The 19,353-nt window shown below is 37.1% G+C and overlaps 1 protein-coding gene across 1 annotated transcript in view; it reads right to left on the bottom strand.

The window, feature by feature from the left end:
• tpcn1 (two pore segment channel 1) overlaps positions 1-19,353 on the bottom strand; it is a 94,459-nt gene that overhangs the window by 35,069 nt on the left and 40,037 nt on the right. The window contains exons 4-14 of the mRNA XM_072247850.1: positions 17,651-17,764; positions 14,877-15,007; positions 11,489-11,577; positions 7,990-8,024; positions 5,629-5,687; positions 4,524-4,623; positions 4,288-4,404; positions 2,749-2,873; positions 2,539-2,587; positions 1,289-1,352; positions 306-350 (exon numbers count right to left, since the gene is read on the bottom strand). Of these exons, the coding sequence (XP_072103951.1) occupies positions 306-350; positions 1,289-1,352; positions 2,539-2,587; positions 2,749-2,873; positions 4,288-4,404; positions 4,524-4,623; positions 5,629-5,687; positions 7,990-8,024; positions 11,489-11,577; positions 14,877-15,007; positions 17,651-17,764 (928 nt within the window). The remainder of the gene's footprint in view (positions 1-305; positions 351-1,288; positions 1,353-2,538; positions 2,588-2,748; positions 2,874-4,287; positions 4,405-4,523; positions 4,624-5,628; positions 5,688-7,989; positions 8,025-11,488; positions 11,578-14,876; positions 15,008-17,650; positions 17,765-19,353) is intronic.

Consider the following 19,353-nt stretch of genomic DNA (forward strand, 5'->3'; position numbering starts at 1 on the left):
CTGTAATTTTTATCATGCTATAATATTAATACAATGCAGAAAAGCCTCGCTCATTTTTTCTAATATTCTTTCGGAAATCAATAAAAATGTTTGGAAAAAAGTTAGAACATGAAAGCATCATAATTTAGATAGGATCAATAAATTTCATTTATTCTGTGACAATGCATTCACATTTCCACAGATGAAACATATTTGCAGTCAGAGTTTTGAAATGTATTTATTCTGCATCATGAAGATAGTTTTAAATACAAATTATTCAGCATGAATCAAGTAGTATAAACTGAACAAGGAATATATCTACTCACACATGGCATATTGGAATGCTTTGGACTTCACAAGGATATTAATACCTATAAAAACAAAGATAAGATTTATTATTCACAGCAAGTTAAAATGTCCATTTTTTAAACATGTTGAAGTCTCCAGATAATAAACTGACATTTGCATTATGATTTGAGGTTAAAACTATTCAAACTATATTAAAAATTACTGCACAGGAATTGTAGGATCATAGCAAGTAATGATATAGAAGGTCATTTGGCATACTATATCACATGCTGGTCTGAAAGAGTTATTCAGAAAAAAAAATACTTCCCCTTCCCAAATCTTGCTCCTACCTCTCTAAATTAAGCCATTTCAAGCCTCTGCTCTGATGTTGCCTGACTCATCGGATATTTCCAGCACTTTCTGTTTTTAAGACATTTCAAATATTCAAAGAGCGATTTTCAAAACTTAATGAAGAGTTTGGTCTTCAGCATTGTTTACATGAAAATATTGTCCTGAACTCTACTTTGGTCCTCTACCAATTACATTAAATCAGTGCCCTGATTAGGGAAATGGGTCCTTTCTGTTAATCTGAACTAGGCCTCTAATAATTTTGATTACGTCTTGGCTCCTGTACCCTAACAGAAAGAAGCCCCAGTAATATTGTACGTTAACTTTGCAGGATAACTAATTTTGGATAATAAATGTACCAAGCATAGCAATTTTAACAAAATCTAAAAATGAAATCCTAAAAAATGCAAAATAATTTTCTTTTTAATCTTGGGCTGAGATATTTAAATTAGACGTAATATTTCAGTGATTAGCAGCTATTATACAAACAATGAGACCAATCCACAGCTTCATAATTCATTATAATCTACAATATATTTACACTGTGAAGTAAATTAAAAATTAAATGAACTAAAGGTTCTTAAAGATTATGTGATAATTCCTGTATTTCCAAAATATAGGATATCCAACAAAGGGCTCGTAATTTCAATAGATCTGCCTCAATAAAACTTACCTTTAAAAATAAGAAATGGAGTATGTGGGAGGTCATAAAACCAATAGTCTCCACTTCTTTTTGCCTAGTGGTGAAAAAGCAATATCAAACAGTAATCAATTGAAGTACATATTTGTTTTACATTAACAGTAGCTACTGTTAAGAAATATAATAAGTAAGTGATAACTTATTGAGCTATGGGTAACAATTTCACACTCCCAAAAGCTTAAGTATAAAGAGTGTGGGTGGAAGAAGTGATTGAACTATGTAATGAATCTACTGCTTGACTCTGGCTTTCTTCCAACCAGAGCAATGGAAAATATATTCCATTAAAAGTGTTGGATTGACAATATAGTACTGTGCAAAAGTCTTGGGCACATATATATAGCTACAGTGGCTAAGACGTATGCACAGCACTGCATTTGTCGATGTGGAATGGGGAACGAGTTTGTAAATCACTCCCCACTTTGCTGGTGGGAGCAGAGGATGTTGGGAATGGTGAGGCAGAGCGCTGCGAGAGGGGTGTGGGACAGGTGGCAGAGAAGGAGTGCCCGGCGTGTGGGGCAGCACAGTTGCAGGGACAGCCAGCCCTGAGACATCAGGAAAAGTCATTTGATTCCAAACAATTGTTTGATTGATCGTTACAGAATGTCTCTCTGGTGCTTCCCGCTCCCTCCACCCTCCCTTTCCCTTTTCCCAACCACAATTCCCCTCTCCCTGCCCCCTTCCCACTCTCAATCAAGACCCATATCAGAATTTGGTTTATCATCACTCACATACATCATGAAATTAGTTTTTTTTCTACAGTGCAATACATAAAATTACTATAGTACTTTGCAAAAGTCTTAGGCATGCTAGCTATTTATATGCACCTAAGACTTTTGCACAGTACATATTTCAATTAAATAAGGCACATTGTAAGTCTACTAATTTCTTAAAAAGAGCCAAAAATAAACACATATTCTAGCAAGGATCTTCCTGTTAGATAAATTAAATAAGTATTTAATTATTAAATATAAAACTGTTGATTAAGTTTATAGCACATTTTGGGAAAACAATAAGACATGAGCACTCTATTATAAGCTTAATAACTTTAATATTGGATTTTACACTGATTTTGCATCACTTTGTTGAAGGTTAACTATAAGAATTAAGTTGTAGTGTTGGTAAGATGCACAACTTTACAGTTTTCCAACATAAACAATCATCCAGGTCAGAGCACAGTTCAGAGCAGCACAAAAGGCAAATTATATAATTTACACAATACTTACTTTCCATTTTAATCCAGTAACTTCATAGAAGTTGTAAAAATCTTCTATTCTGTAGAATATATATATTTAAACAGATAAACTATTCATATGTTTGTAATCTTAGCAGGCATAGTTGATACAGTACGTTTTAATATAGCACAGATTTGGAAAGAGATTTAAATATTTTCAAAAAAAAATTAAAATTAGGACATAATTCCTGAAAGTCCTTACCCAAGTAACTCTGCACTGCTTTTCTTTAGTGCTTTGAAAAGGAGATATTTATCTCTAGCACTCATTCTTGGGTTATAGAATCTCATCAAGCCCTCAAACTGTTTGAAGGAAATGCCATTAGGCCTCTGCAGTAAAGAATATAACATAAAAATATATATGACTTATGTCTTTTACTGTGCGCTGAATTTCTCTGTGAGGCGTTGACATATAAATCTTTAAAGACCCATGTTCATTCCTCATTCTTTATGATGAACAAGATCTCCGGAGACAGGGAGCACTGAACACTGAAGGTGCTTTCACTCCCCCTTGGTTGGTTATGAACAATAACCTTCAATTGCCAAGAAAAACTTCTTCATTTAGAAAGACTATATGGATATGATCAAGGCACTTGACTAAATAATAGGCACATAAGGATAAGAATGGAAGGTATGCTTGCATGGAATTGATCATTGCTTACAAATGGTACTAAGCCACACTTCTTTTTCTCTGTTATAAGATTTTTACTTATCTCTCTGATGAAACAAGTTATTGTTCAGTGCAAGACCATGTGCAAAACAGGAGGATGCCTACATATGAGGGTTAGTTTATGCCCCTCAGAGACTCGGCCTAGGATTTTTTAAACAGGGTAGAAAATAATTTGGCCTTTCTCACTTTCTGGCTGGTGGTGCCTGAAGATGGCTGAGCAATTTCTCCTACAGTCATGGGGCTAAGCAGACTGAGGTGTGCAGTTTGGCAGGGATCACTCCTGGGCTTCCTCCAAAAGCTTTGCAAAGTCTGTGGACACCTGTATGAGGCTGCCCGAGGTTGAACGTATGTGGTCTCCTACGTTACTCTGGGTGATTTTTGAGACACTGTCCACATCACCCTGGCTGACAAAAATGGTTTTGTCCCGGTGAAGCAATTCAAGCCTCTATCATGAACAGAAATATTCATTCAGCATTTTAAAAAGCTGTTCTAACAATGATAGGTACAAAATATGCAAGTCCTGTGTGCATTATTCATTTTTATATAGGGTACCATTACCACTATGAACTACTTTTTAGATGTAAAATACCACAGACTTAACAAAGCTGACCGAAAACAGTAATTCATTATACATGACCCCAGTTGGGATATTTCTGAAAGCATTATATAGAACTTCTCCAGCACTCTAATATTTAATCTACAGATGATACTGCATATTCGCATAAATCTATTAAAGTGAATTTTAATATTCTATTTTTACTATCACTGAAATACTGCCTCTTAGTGTGAATTTCTGTGTCACTTGGTTGAAAGTAACAAAAGAAACAAAAGAATAAGTTTTTACTTAAGTTATTGTCTTGGTTTTGACCTAAATTAAGAATCGCAAGTGATTTATGTAGGGTTTATGTACAATAACAAAATAGGTTGGCCACTTCCTGCAGGAATATGTTTATAGATTTGTGCTAAGATTTTCTACAACAAATATTGCTAAAAATTGCTAAATTATAGGATTAATCTTCAGATATAAGAAATCTTTCAGTTATTTATGTATAAAAGTGCTTGTACAGCACTTACCCGTTTGCTGACCAGAAGGTTGAAGGCGTGCTCTATTGCTAATCGTTTGTGCAAAAGCAGCGATTTGAATTTCTTCTTTTCAACATCATTAAATGTGTCAAACACCACAGCAAGAAGCTGGAAAATTTTGGTCAAATTACAATTTTAAGACAACATTTATAAATCAAACAAGTGCTGTCTAACAAATTCACAGTTTGCTTTTCATGTCTTTTGAAATAATATTATTCAAATCATACCAGATTCATGATGAAGTAGAGTTCGATGGATAAGTACACAATAAAAAATACACAGGACCAAGAATTCTTGAAATAAGCTGGCATCATCACATCTGGAAAACTACAGAATTAGTTATGTTTAGTAAAGTGTAAGAGATGACTGTTTTACTTCTAAATTTAACCCCACTTTTCTCCTTATTTCATCCCTGGAATAAGTGACTGTTGATAATTCAATTAAAAGAACATATACTTGTGGAATATACAAAATAGTTCGCTTTGATGGTTGATTCTGGATTGTCTGATGTTAGTTAACTGTAGAGGTATTATAAACTTTATCTTTCTTTCTCCAGAGCACACACTATTTCATTCAAAATATTCAAAAGAAAGCTTTCCACCCTTAAGCACAGGAATCTTGAATCTTAATCCAGCATTCCCACCACCTTCCAAGCTGAGACAGTAGTTAGTACAAGCCTGAAATTAAACTTTAGACCTTTCCAGTTTGTCAAGCTGAAGACCATGTTCTTATGCAAGAAAAGGAAGGTAATTTTTCAATTTTACAAAGCTAAACACAGATCATAGAAATACTTAAATCACCCTTGGGCAAGGTGTAGCACCTGCTTAGTCCCCTCGATCAGGTCACGTGAAGCCATGGGAACAGATGGTGGATGGTTGTATGAGCAGTTTGTACATATCACAAGTCATGATTATGTGACCACTGACACTAGGCATTCTCTGAAGAGTCTTGATAATGACTGGAGACAGTTTTCTTGTAAAGGCAATGGCAAATCACTTCTGTAGAAAAATTTGCCAAGAACTATCATAGTCAAAGACCATGATTGCCTACGTCATACGACACGGCATGTAATGATGATGTTGACCGTGAAAAGTCTTGCTTCAGCTGACTGAAGTACCTTAACAAATTATGCTTCTGGCTTACATTGAGAAAACATTTGCTATGATATTAATTGACAATTGTTCACTTAATATTAATTGAAGTAGTATCTAGCAATGAAAAATAAAGCTTCATTCTCTACATAAAGACAAATTCCCTGTGAATAATAGTGTTGAGAAATACAATTATTTCTATTCTGCTCCAAATTGAGTTGAAGCATTTATGTAGACTCACTTAGCTGTAGTTAGAAGAACGAACAAGCTGACAAGGCTGTCTTCTGGAGTACTAAAATACTGTAAGCAAGAAAAAATACAGCGTCATCTGAGAAGCTGAATCCTATATTTACATTATGAAAACAAAACTTCATAATTTTACATATTCTTTTCAGTCCCGTATAGTCCATGAAGAAAAAGTACAGGAATATATGCCAGACACAGAAAAATGGGACCAGCTTAGATGGACACCTTGGTCAGCATGGATGAGCTGGCCCACAGGGTCTGTTTCCATGCATGACTGTGACTCTCTAACCCACGAGCAGGATGGTGGTTGTCAGAGGACTGGGGCTTGGGACCAGGTTAAGCAATTCAAGAATTGAAAGCTTAGGAGGAAATTGGGGTGGGTATTGCGAGGATCAGAGGTAGCCTAATGGTGGGGGTGGGGGGGAGGTGTGACTTACAGCTAAATATATTTGGTGAACTTGCCTGAGTCAGTTTCACAGCACTGGACTGTGGCCTGCTCAGGAAAAAAAATTTAATTGCATTGCTACAAAGAAAGTATTGCAATGAAAATTGGTAGTTCTGAGACCACCAAGGATTGCTACACCTCAAAACTAGACAGATGAATTCACCCTACAGTACAATAAATGAGTTGTGCATGGGATGTGGAAGTTGACAAGTGTGATTTAGAACCACATGTGGCCAGAGGTCAGCTCAGCAACATTCTACTTCATGGAAAAAAAAACATTTTCAATACCTGGCATGGGCAAATAAAATGCTATACCTCATGTTTCTAGGTCAGAGGATCAGAACACCTTGAAAATGTCTGCTTATCTGAGAAGTCTGATTTAATTTTTTTTTTGAACAGATGTCCAAAGTTGAGGATAGTGGGTTTGGAAATGAATGTTATTTATTTGGATTTTCAGAAGGCATTTGATAAATTGCTTCAAAGGAGACTGACAGCTCAAATTGAGCCTTGTGGAAGTGGAGACAAAATATACAGTTGGCTTGGAAACTGACTGCAAGGATCAGGGAGAGCAAGGAGAAAATATAAATGATGACATAGATCTGACCTCAGGCGTTGCACAGGATTTGTCACAATCATTGAAGAGTTAGATGAAGAGGTGCCAAATCTTCCAATAAATAAACATTAGATGGCATTGCAAGTAGTGTAAATGAAGGTGTAGACTAGAAAGTAATAATGTAAGAAAAGGGGAAAACTGCAGCAAAATAAATGTCACTATTGTGAATAAAATTAGAAAATGCTGGATATACTACTGGGTCAGGAAACATTTGTAGAAATTTCATCAATTCCAGTGCTACCTCAGTTTCTTTCTGCTGTTGCTCCTTGAACTGAACAGCATTTCCAGCATTTAGTTTTTATCTTGGATTTTAGGTATGTGCAGCATTTTGCTTTTTAATAATGGTGATTAAGAGGTCAACCACCGGACCTAAAATGGTTAGTCAGAGCATTTTAAAAATTGCTACAACCAGGAAATATCCAAAGTGATTTAGAGGTCCATACCTAATCCATTACAATTCAGAGATGCTTTCAGAAAATAAATTTTAAAAAAGAATGAAACAGTGATCTTAATATTTGATCTGGAGTCAGAAGATGCAAAGCTGTAGAAGTGCTGGTTAGTCCAGATAGTTTCCATTGTTGTGTGTTCAATATTTTTAGATGTAAAGGGAAATTGATAAGATAAATAAAATAAATATATTTTCAAATGTTGCAAAGTACAGGATGACGGCATACAACACAAAACTCAGAGCTCGTGGGTGAGGAAATGAACCTATAACCAAAGGGTCCTAGAGGTTTGTTAATGGCAGTTGCTTAACATGGTGGAACAGCAGTTAGTTCTGCCTCTGCTGTACAGTTCCAGCCATCCAGAAATGATTCTGACCAGACACTGTCTGTGTGGAAAAGAATAAACAGTCGATGTTTTGGGCTGAGACCCTTCTTCAGGACTGAGAAGGAATGGGAAAGAAGCCAGAATAAAAAGGTGGGGGGAGGGGAAGGGGAAAGAAGTTTGCTGGAAGATGATAGGTCAAGCCAGGTGGCTGGGAAAGGCCTCCTCCACTTTTTTATTCTGGCATCTTCCCCTTCCTCCTTTTTAAACAGATAGTAAAAATATGAAACAATGTAGGTAAAGTTATGATGAATCAAAAAAAAGCTCAGGCATCTTTTTTAAAACTAGTGTAATATAGCTATACAATCCTGAGAACTAACAAGCGATTAGACAATATTATAGTGATTGTACAAAAGTCACCAGGATTATTCTACTAGAATGTTAGTTATAGGCACAGCTAGTGTAGTGTACTTAAATAAAAATTCAGAAAAGACCAACAAACATTTTGGTCATTAGCTACCACTACTTACTGGATCCAACCGATTGGCAGAAAACAAATAAAAACCTATAGAAAGAAAAGATATGGTGTCACATTCTGGAAGACATAATAATTACAGACTCACACCCTGAGATGTAAACATATTTTCAAGGATGAAGGTCAAAAGACTTCATGCACTTAATATTTTTCCATTCTTATTCTTTCCTTGCTTTCTACATTATGGTGGCAGGTACAAGCAGATTTGAAGTTAGCTGCACTGGAGCTGGCTATGTGACAGAAGTCGAGCTTTTTCCTCTGTTCATTTGGAATATACCGTAGAAATCAGAATGTTAACATTCACAGCTGTTAAACTGTATCTTTGCATTTTGAGTTGTTGTACCTATACATTATTTCAATTTCTGAAAATGTTTAATTTACAGTCCTGAAATTCTGCCCTTTCATAAACCACAGTTAAAGATTTCATTCACTGTAATGACCCATATTTTTCTCATTCACATCAGATGTTTAACTGATTTAATTCCAGATCTAACTACTGCTTTATCATGGTAACATTACGTACATGCCTGCAAATGAATCAATTCCATAGATAGCATCTCTGTCATCAGTCCACTATAAACTTTTGCAAGTTTTGCAAGATCCCATACCTTTGCTGAAACCATATGCAATTTATGCTTCAATCCATTTATCTTCTTTGAAGGAGAAAGAAAAGCTAACTAAACTGGTGGTGGAATGTGCTCTGCTTGTAAGAATCTCATCATAATTCCCTAATACATTTTCCCTGCATAGAAACCAATTAACAGGAGCTTCGACATGCATTAAAAGCTCCACCCATAAGTGATATTATCAAGTACACCCTGGAACAGTCCTGATGAAGGGCCTTCACAGTAATGATACTATGTAATCTGCAAAGGATCATGGTCGATTCTTTCCATAGAATTTGAAATTGCTATACCGACAATCGCCCTTGTTACAGGGGTGGTGTTTGCGTTAAGAAACAGTGCATAACATAATGCAAATCCCTGTCATCTGTGCATACACCAAATATAAATTTGAGATAAATAAGTTTTGATTATTTGTGTTTTAATTTGCTTTTTATTTCACATAAATTCTACGAGATTGAATATTTGGTAGTATTTGTAAATTCTGGAAGGTCAAATTTCCTTTATATGAATGATTGTAACACAGTGGTCAACTGTATATTTTTGCTAAAACTAACTACAGAATATTTAAATTGGTGTCAGGAATATTGATGACAGGGGAAGCAGCTAAATGACACCTAGAGTATCTTCTTAGAAGACCTGTAAAAATCTCAGACACTTCTACTCTTTTTGAAAATTAAAAAAAATAAATTAATGTTCATTTGTTGAAAATGCATTTTTTCTTCTGAAAAAGGCTCACTTTTCTTGCAAGAATCTTGCACCTCAGTCTCTCAGGTAAGTGTCACTGTAATCAATGAAATCTGAAGTGCAGTTTCATTTATGTTTAGTAACTTAGTTTTGGTGTTACAGGTGTCCCCTGCTTTTCGAACGTTCGCTTTACGAAACCTTACTGTTACGAAAGACCTACATTAGTTACCTGTTTTCGCTAACAGAAGGTGTTTTCATTGTTACGAAAAAAGGCAGCACTCGAAAAAAGCAGTGCGCACCCCAAGCAGCCAAGCTCCTCCCCTGGAACTGCATTCTAGCCGGCATTGCTTAAACACGTGCCCGTGAGCAGCCGTTAGCAGGATGAGTTCTAAGGTATCGGAAAAGTCTAAAAGAGCTTGTAAGGGTGTTACACTTATTGTAAAACCAGACATAATTAAGCATTTTGATCGTGGTGAACCAAGTAAGGACAAAGTGAGTTTGGCTTGTGGAAGCTGACGAAGATGATGTTGAAGAGGTTTAGGCATCCCATGACCAAGAACAGATAGATGAAGAGCTGATGCAATTGGAAGAGGAAAGGATAACAATCAAAACCGAATACAGTAGCGAATGGACCAAAAGTGAAGTCGTCCAGGAACTGAACGTGAAGCAACTGCATGAGATTTTTGCTGCAATGATTGCAGAAAAGTACGACTTTAATTTTGAAAGGGTACGTAGGTTTAGGGCATATTTGCAAGATGGTTTGAGTGCTTACAAAGAACTATATGATAGAAAAATGGGCGAGACTAAGCAGTCAAGCATACTGTCGTTTTTCAAGCCTTCCACATCAGCCACAGCAGACGACGAATCTCGACCTTCAACATTGAGGCAGGCAGACATAGCAGAAGATGACCTGCCTGCCCTGATGGAAGCGGACGACGATGAAATGACACCCCAGTGTCCCACCACCCCAACCCCCAGGCCACGGACTGACACATTGCCGCGGAGAATGCAGCAGTAGCCGGGACGCACCCAACACATCTTTAAGAAAAATGCCGAAATAAACATAATTAGGTGCCGCACGGCACGTAAATGTCGGCCCAGGTCAGAGGCAATTGCCGAGTGCGTCACCTCTGATCTGGGCCGACATTTACGTGCCGGGCGGCACCTAATTAATTAGCTTGTTTATTTCGGCTTTTTTCTTAAGGATGTGCTGGGTGCATCCTGGCCACCGCTGCACCACTGCATACTTCGCAGATCGGTATCAGTTCGCTGCCTGGAGGTTGGGGACCACTGCACCACCCCAGCCTCCGACGACTCAGCCTAACACACCATCATCAGTGTGCTCGGCACTGTCTTCCCGATTCCGGTAAGTGATACTACACTGTACATACATTATTTCTACTTTATATAGGCTGTATATTTTTATGTGTTATTTGGTATGATTTGGCAGCTTCATAGCTTAAAGGTTACTGGAGAGAGTGCTTCTGCTGAGAGTGATTGCGCGAGATTTTCTCTACGGAGAACAGTGTGGCAATGATTGTAGGAAAGTATTTCTACTTTATAAAGGCTGTGTATTTATCATATCATTCCTGCTTTTACTATATGTTACTGCTATTTTAGGTTTTATGTGTTATTTGGCATGATTTGGTAGGTTACTTTTTGGGTCTGCGAACGCTCACAAATTTTTCCCATGTAAATAAATGGTAATTGCTTCTTCTCTTTACAACATTTCGGCTTACAAACCGTTTCATAGAAACGCTCTACCTTCGGATGGCGGGGATACCTGTATTACAATTTGACAGTCACATGCAACAAAGAGATTGCAAATTTCATCCTCACTAAATGACACACCTTCCATTCACGTATATTATTGAAGCTTGTCCCAATCATCAATTGAATATTCTGAATGAACATCATATTGTTCCTCAGTACAAATTCAACTGTTTAATTTAGCTCTTCAATTACCAAATAGCTTCTCTATATATGTTGTTGCATAAAGTGGATAACATTATTTCAAGATCTATGCTTAATAAAGCTTTTCCTAATCAAAATTAGGCAATTAAATGTCTGATTAATTATTCTTCATATCTTGATACTCAATATAAACAATGTGTGCTTAAGACAAACTGTACTTGGATTGCATTAAACAAAGATAAAACACTAATAAAATAGCTAAAAGCTTACCTAAAACAGCAAAAATGACCATGAAGAATAGTAGGAGTGATAAAATGTCAATAAAGGGAGGAAGAGACTGGAAGATTTGGCGCAAATTTCTGGAAAATCAGAAAATAAAAATAAACTTAGAACTGATTGTACCTTAGGTATAATTTTAAATAAAGAGTTTCTGAATGACCTTAAGAAAGATCAACTAACCAATTTGATTCCAATAAGATGTAGACTGATTTTATCAAGAAGGCACAACCATTAGAAATATGACATGTTATTCAAATGGAAATTTAAAAAATTATATAAAAAGTTATAACTTCAGTATAAATATACCCTCCTTCTACCCTGTGAAGCAATTCACCTCCATTAATTAAATAAAGCTTTTAGTACTTCAACTCATCAGGAAGAAACAATGATATTTTATAGATTACCCAATTCAAATATAGATTGGTGAAATCTGGCTTCATTTTATATATGTATATAACTGATTATAATAGCTAATCTTAACGAATATAATATAGTTTCATTTTATGTAACCTTAAGACACATTAAGATGTACAATGTAATTTTAACACATAACAAATTTGGTTCATACCACACCAAATTTGTTCAGTTGTTACGTTTACTCAGTTTCAGCAACTAAAACAAAGATAGGTTTTAATTTTGTTGGCCAGAAAGAACTACAATCTATAAATCAGTGAATTCAAATGAGTCAAGGACAGTGGAAGTAGACATACAATTGTCTTTGTTCTTGCCATGTTGTTGAAGAATGGAGACTGCCATTTTGTGAAGCTGCTCTGTAACCTCCATTTTGTGAGCTGTCTTGTGAACTAGTTTTGCTCAGTAATAGCTGTATCAAAGTGCGTTAAAGTGGACACAATAATGCACCTGATAAACTACTGAACTAATGATCACTTCCAAATAAAAAGTTATTTGTGAGGTGTTCTTTGGTACGATAGAACATGCAGGTTTATGAATAGGGAAGTCTGTGTCTGTCTTGAGTACCTCAAGCCTAGTAACAGCTGGTCTGCTCTAATTCAGAACAGAGAAACACTAATTACAAGTTTCCATTTGTGAGAAGGGTAATAGAATGATGCTGGCTTAGACCAGAGCCAGTGGGGCACTGGCACATTTTAGCCAGATAGGCCAGAGCCAATGAGATTGAAACACAACATTTGAACTGATAAGGAGTGTATAAAAGTGAGAGGCTTTGAAAGTAAAGCAGTGACAACTCTCTAGAGACCAACCATCATGGATGTGGAGATCACATTGGGACCACAAGGAATGCCTGGATAGCGGAGACACTTTTTCTTAGGTATTACCTTTTCTCTTCTTTGACTGCTCACGGAGGGTCAAGGAAACTTAGTAGGTGTGCACACAGGTATTCAGTTGTGTAAATTCATGTACTTGTGAAGCGAGCCAATAAAGGTACTTGTTAATAATACAAGATTCTCTATGTGCCTAACTAACCATTGCTTCTGAGGGTTCATCTTTGTATTGTTAAAGAGAATCATGTGCCAACTCTAACCTTAATGCAACATGAATAATTGAGAAAAGCTGAAGCTAACAAACCATTTCATATACCTAAATAAAAGCTACTACAGGACCTGGGGCAAAGTAGAACAAGTGTATACACTTGCACAAGTTTTGTTGAATTAAACATATTTACCATATTCCCTATGACTCCCTAGGATTGCCATGTTTACTTCGAATGATCAGAATTAGAGAAGAAATATAAAAAGGGAATTCCCTTGGAGTGTATCTTTGCAGTACAGACAGTGCAGGGGTCTCACAATGCTTTCTTCCTAGATAATTTATTTGCTGTTTCTTACTTTCTCCTCTCATTTTTGCTTTTATTTTCAACCAGTTATGGTGACAGGAAAACAGAAAAAGATCAAGCCTGAACTTGCACTTGAATCATCAAAATATATGGATAATATTCAATACCCAGGTGCCCAACAACTCAAGGTAACCACTATTTCTTACTCTGTCTAGCTAGAGTTCCACATAAATCCAAAGGGAATCCTTTAAATCTGAACTTCTATTAGATTGAATATATTTACTTCTTGCCATTTTCTTATACAGTCGGCCCTCCTTATCTGCAAGGGATTGGTTCCAGGACCCTTCGCGGATACCAAAAAATGCGGATGCTCAAGTCCTTCAACCTGTCTAAATGTGGTGGACCTTAGGACCCAGTGGAACCCCGGATCTTATATAACCAGTCTCAGTGCAGTGGACATTAAGACCCAGCGGCGGAGTTCTGAATCCGCAGTGTTTCTGTTCACGAAAATAATCACAATCGCGATTTAAAATAAAGTGGAAATAATAAAGCGATTGGAAAGAGGTGAAATGCCATCGGTCATTGGAAAAGCGTTAGGCTACAGTTGGTCAACGATCGTTACAATTTTAAAGGATAAAGTGAGAAAAGCCCTGCCCCGATTAAAGCCCCGACTAAGCAACGCAGTGGTTTAATTATTGGGTTTTAGGGTTTTGGTTTTGGGTTTTTGATTCTCTACATCAACCTGGCAGGGATGGAGAGCATGCTCAGGAGCGGTCTGTCACTGGATCAAACTCAGGAATTTCCGTTCCCGAGCCTGGCGTTGAAACATACGTTTAAGTGTTTTATATGCATAGAAAGGTAAAATATATACTATGTACTAAGACAAACGTTTGACTAACTGACGCTAAATAATACCGGATGTACCTGTACCGACTTACTTAGTAAGAGAACTTCCGGTTTTTCTCCGATCCTGATCCACGATAACCTACGCACATCCTCCCATATACTTTAAATCATCTCTAGATTACTTATAATACCTAATACAATGTAAATGCTATGTAAAATAGTTGTTATACTGCATTGTTTAGGGGACAATGACAAGAAAAGAAAGTCTGTACATGTTCGAACAACAAGTGCTGGAAGAACGCTCCTGGGTTTTCTCGATTCGCGGTTGGTTGAATTCGTGCATGTGGAACTCGCGGATAAGGAGGACCAACTGTATTATAATTTTACATTTTCTATATTTATAAAGGAAACTCCAAAAATAAACAAAAATAATGTCCTCCCTCATAATAACAAAATAAAAGTAAGTAGTAAACGAGTAACTTCAAAGTGGGATCTAAATTATATTCATAAGCTTAAGTCTAATTACCCTTGCTCTCTAATTTTAAATCACCTAATTACTGACTAATACAGACTGATGTTGAAACATCTGCTTTCTAGGATTTTGTTCCAGTTAACTTTAATGACTGTATTTAAATATAGTGAATCATCTCTAAGGGACATCAGATGATTAAACTGATTTAATTAAATTTGATTATTCATAAGAAACAAAACATTATCATTGAGAATTTGTGAGTTAAAGTTTGTAAAAATAAAGACATACACTAAAGACTTTGAATTTACCTTCTCACTGCACCACAATATCTGCAGTCTACCAGAAAGATAGGTCGCAAAGCTCGTGTCACCCGGGCATGCGAGGTCTGTCTGATTAATACCACAATGACTTCTACAAACTGTACAAACAAAACTGCACTCTGGAAAAAAAACACCACATTGGAAACAAGGTTAAATATCTCAAAGCAGAGAAGCTAATGAAAAAATCATTTTGTGATTAACGTGGTAACAGCATTTACTAAGTCCTTGTAAGGGGAAACAAAACAAAAATTACTCCATTTTCGCAGTGTAAAGTCCAAATCTACTGGAAAACAGGAAGAAGTACCAATTTGAAAGTTATGCGAAATATATAAGCTTTGGCAAGTTAACTCTATAACTGATCAGTCTTGAATTTCTTTGAGATATCCTTACACAATGACAGAAGATTTGGGGCTACAGGTCAGGTATTACTGGGAATTTATACATTAGAATAATGCATGCTGTTATGTATCATTATTAACCTGTAAAATGCAGGCAACTTGCAGAGTGAGAGAAATCTGCCAGAATTTCAGTCCTGTAGATGATTATGTTGCTTTCCCATTTACCAGCAATCACTTGTTCTCCCCATGAGGCTTCTCACAGAACTTAATGCTGGCTGTGAAATTGATGAATCCTAAACATTATTGGTCCATATCAGTCCATAGCCTCCTCTAGTACCATGCTGAGGCCATTCTCAAGTTGGAGGAGCAACACCTCATAGTCTGTCTGGGTAGCCTCCAACCTGATAGCATAAATATTGCTTTCTCTAATATCCTGTAATTTTCACCCTGCCCATTCCATTAGTCACTCTGGCTCCCATTTTAGCTCTTCTCTTCTCCTCACCTGCCTATCACGTCTCCCTGGTGCTCCTCCTCCTTCCCTGTCTACCATAGTCCACTCTCCTCTCCCATCAGATTCCTTTTTCTTCAGCTCTTTACCTTTTCCACCTATCACTCCCCCCCACCCAGCTTCACACTTCATCTCCCCTCCCCCTTTCACCTACCTTACCCTCAGCTGGCTTCACCTATCACCTTCCATCTTGCATTCCTTCCCCTCCCCCTAGTTTATTATTCTGGCTTCTTCCCTTTCTTTTCCTGTCCTGATGAAGGGTCTCACCCTGAAACGTAGACTGTTTGTTCCCTTCCATAGATACTGCCTGACCTGCTGAGCTCCTCAAGTACTTTGTATGTGTTAATTTGTGTCTAGCTAGCAATCAAAATCCTGGCAAAGATGTGATTTAGAATCCTCAGTTCTGGAAACCCATGAAAGGAATATTACAAATTACGGAGTAAATTATACTCAGAGGTTAGCTATTTTTGTAATCTTAGTAGGCAATATATTTATGCAACACACACAAAATGCTGGTGGAATGCAACAGGCCAGACAGCATCCATAGGAAGAAGCACAATCGACATTTCGGGCCGAAACCCTTCGTCAGGACTAACTGAAAGAAGACACATTTTATCTATTTATGTCTGTTTTGTCAACTACACTCCTGTCAAGTCAGGAGCCAATAATATTGTGAATATAACCAGCCTCAGCGCCAAGCATAGGGTATACACATCAAATGCAAATTACACAGATTTATTTTAGAACATAACAATTTGGATTTTGCTGAGATGGTACAGCTTGGGCCTGCGTGAGTTTCTATAATAATACCTTTGAACATAACCATTTATTTGTATTTCTGCCAACAATTCATCTATCTTGTTATGAATGTTGTATGCATTCAGATATAAAGCTTTTATTTTTGTTTTTAAACATTTTCTGCCCTAACTTTATTTGTAGGTGTTTTCTTCAGACTGTAGGATTTGCATGCTCTGACACTACCTGTCACACTTCTGTTACCATTAGCCATGTTGCTAACCTTCACCATCAACTCGAGCTTAACTTTCAAAATTGTCCCTTATCTGAACCACTAATAACATCAAACAAGAGAAAATCAGCAGATGCTGGAAATCTGAGCAAAACACACAAAATGCTGGAGGAACTCAGCAAACCAGGCAGCATCTATGGAAAAAAGTACAGTCAACGTTTTGAGCCAAAACCGTTCAGCAGGACGCCAATAACATCACTAACTATTCAATTTAAAACTTTACAGAACCTACTTATTTGATTTGCCACACCACTGGTCCTAGCTTGATTCGAGCAGAACCCATCACAATGTAGTAGCTCTCTTCTTCAATGCATTGGTGCCAGTGTGTCATGAAACACAACTCATTTTTCTCACCAATTTTAATCCACACATTCAACTCTCTGATTATATTCAGTGCAAGCCAATTTACATATTGCTGAAGTGATCATTTGAAATTATTACCTTTTCATTCTGGCTTCATAATTTAGAATTAGTTGCACAAACTCTCTCAAAGAAACTTTCATATTCATGTCAAGGTCATTGTCACCCATGTAAAGCAAGAATACAGGAAATGGCTATAGTGGGGAACTGGAACTAGCTTAAGTAGCCTTTTTTTGTCTGAGACATGGGGACAAGACAGACTAAACAGTCTCTTCAATGTCATCATTATTTTACAATTTGAAAATGTGCCATAATTTAAATTACAATGGGATGTAAAATGACTTAGTTTACCAAATGGAAATAATAAAACACAAGCATACAAGTGTACATGACATAAGAAATAGTCTATAATTGCTGCCTATACAAAGCAGTGACCATTAAGTTAGCATATGTCACGAGGGGACTGAGACATAAAAGCGTCTCCAGATGGCAAGCTCCAGAGTTACCACTTTAGGAAAGAAACACTTACTTTCAGCATAGTTCTTTTATGTCTAATAAAGGTATGAAAACCCAACCATCTCATCTTCATAGCAAGTTCAAACACCACTGTGAGAAGTGCAAGTAGCTCCAGTGTGGCATGCACCTAATCAAACAAGGCAAAACAAATTTAATTTATACAACATAGGTTGCAGGAGGTTTAAGTAAACAACATTAGTTTAATAATTGCACAATTAAATTCAATACTGGTGCTCTGTAAAGCTACGTCCTCAGCCTTATACGCTCCCTATCATTTTAACCCTTATACACTCTGTGAGGCCAGATTCTAACTACAGTTTTGTGGGTGACACCAACGTAATGGGCTGAATCTCAAAAGCTGATGAGATGGAGCACAGGAAGAAGATAAGACGGCCAAGTGGCATTGTGTCATGACAACAACCTTTCCCTCAATCTCAGCAAAATAGAAGAGCTGCTTGTTGACTGCACGTATCAACAGTGCTGAGGTGGAGGTGGCTGACAGCCTCAAATTCCTGGGTCTGGACATCACCAGTTGCTTGTTCTGGTCCAAACATGCAAGTGTCATGGCAGAAAAAGCACACCAGCACCTCTACTTGCCCAGAAACTCAGCAAGTCCCCATTGTCCCTCATCAGTTTTCACTGACCCGCATCATGGTTTGGTGTGGTGATTGCTCTGCTAAAGAATGTAAGGAATTGCAGAGACACTACTTAGACCATCATGGAAACCAGGGTCTCCTCCATGGACTCTTTTCACACTTCTTACTGCCGCAGAAGAGCAGCTATCATAATCGAAGACCTCTTCCACCCTGTGCAATCTCTATTCACCCTCCTTCCGTCGGGCAGGAGATATAAAATCTTGTAAACATGCGCAACCAGCTAAGGGACTGCTTCTAGCTTACTTGCTTAAGACTCTTGAACAGACCTCTTGTATGTTAAAGATGAACTCGACAGCACAATCTACCTCGACATGACTCATGCAGCTTATTGTCCACCTGCAATGCACTTTCTCCATAAATGTAATACTGCTTTTCCCTTGTGCTATACAATGTACTTACACTTTAAAATTGCCTGTATGACCAGATTGCAAAACTAAGCTTTTCACTGCATCTCAGTACATGTGACGAAACTAAACCAATGCGAATACAAGCAGTTAATAAAAAATCTTGAATAGAAAAAATTAATGCAGAGCTTCTGAGCAAGTACTGAAAAGAAATAGGAAATTAATATTCTGATTATTCTGCAGAATGAGTTTCCATACCATACTACATGAAACAGGATTCAAAGTTCCCTGAATAGCATGAACATTAAGAACAAAATGTTCCTCACAGGAATACTAAGCCTGGACTCTTTTGTATGCATCAATGTCCAATTTACAGAGTGTTTCCCCAGAGTTGGGTTATATTTGATTTCTGTATATGAAGCCTCAAAATTAGGAATGCCATTAAACTAAGCACATGCTGTCCAAATCAAAACCAACATCATTTTGTCAAAGACAAAACCATGGAGTCAATGTAAAGTCTGAACGTGGGACAACGTAACTAATGTATTTGAAGTAGAAGATAAAAATCTATAGTAAAAATGAAAAATGCCAGAAGAAATCAGAAGGTCAGCATCTATGTGAAGGATAAAGCAGCACTGTAGTTGGGTGAACATCTATGGAAGGCACTTCCAGAAAGCAGGTGGAATCTGTACACAGATCCTGTGTCAGGTCAGATC

This window comes from Mobula birostris, chromosome 31, assembly GCF_030028105.1.
Source record: "Mobula birostris isolate sMobBir1 chromosome 31, sMobBir1.hap1, whole genome shotgun sequence".
NCBI lineage: Eukaryota > Metazoa > Chordata > Chondrichthyes > Myliobatiformes > Myliobatidae > Mobula > Mobula birostris.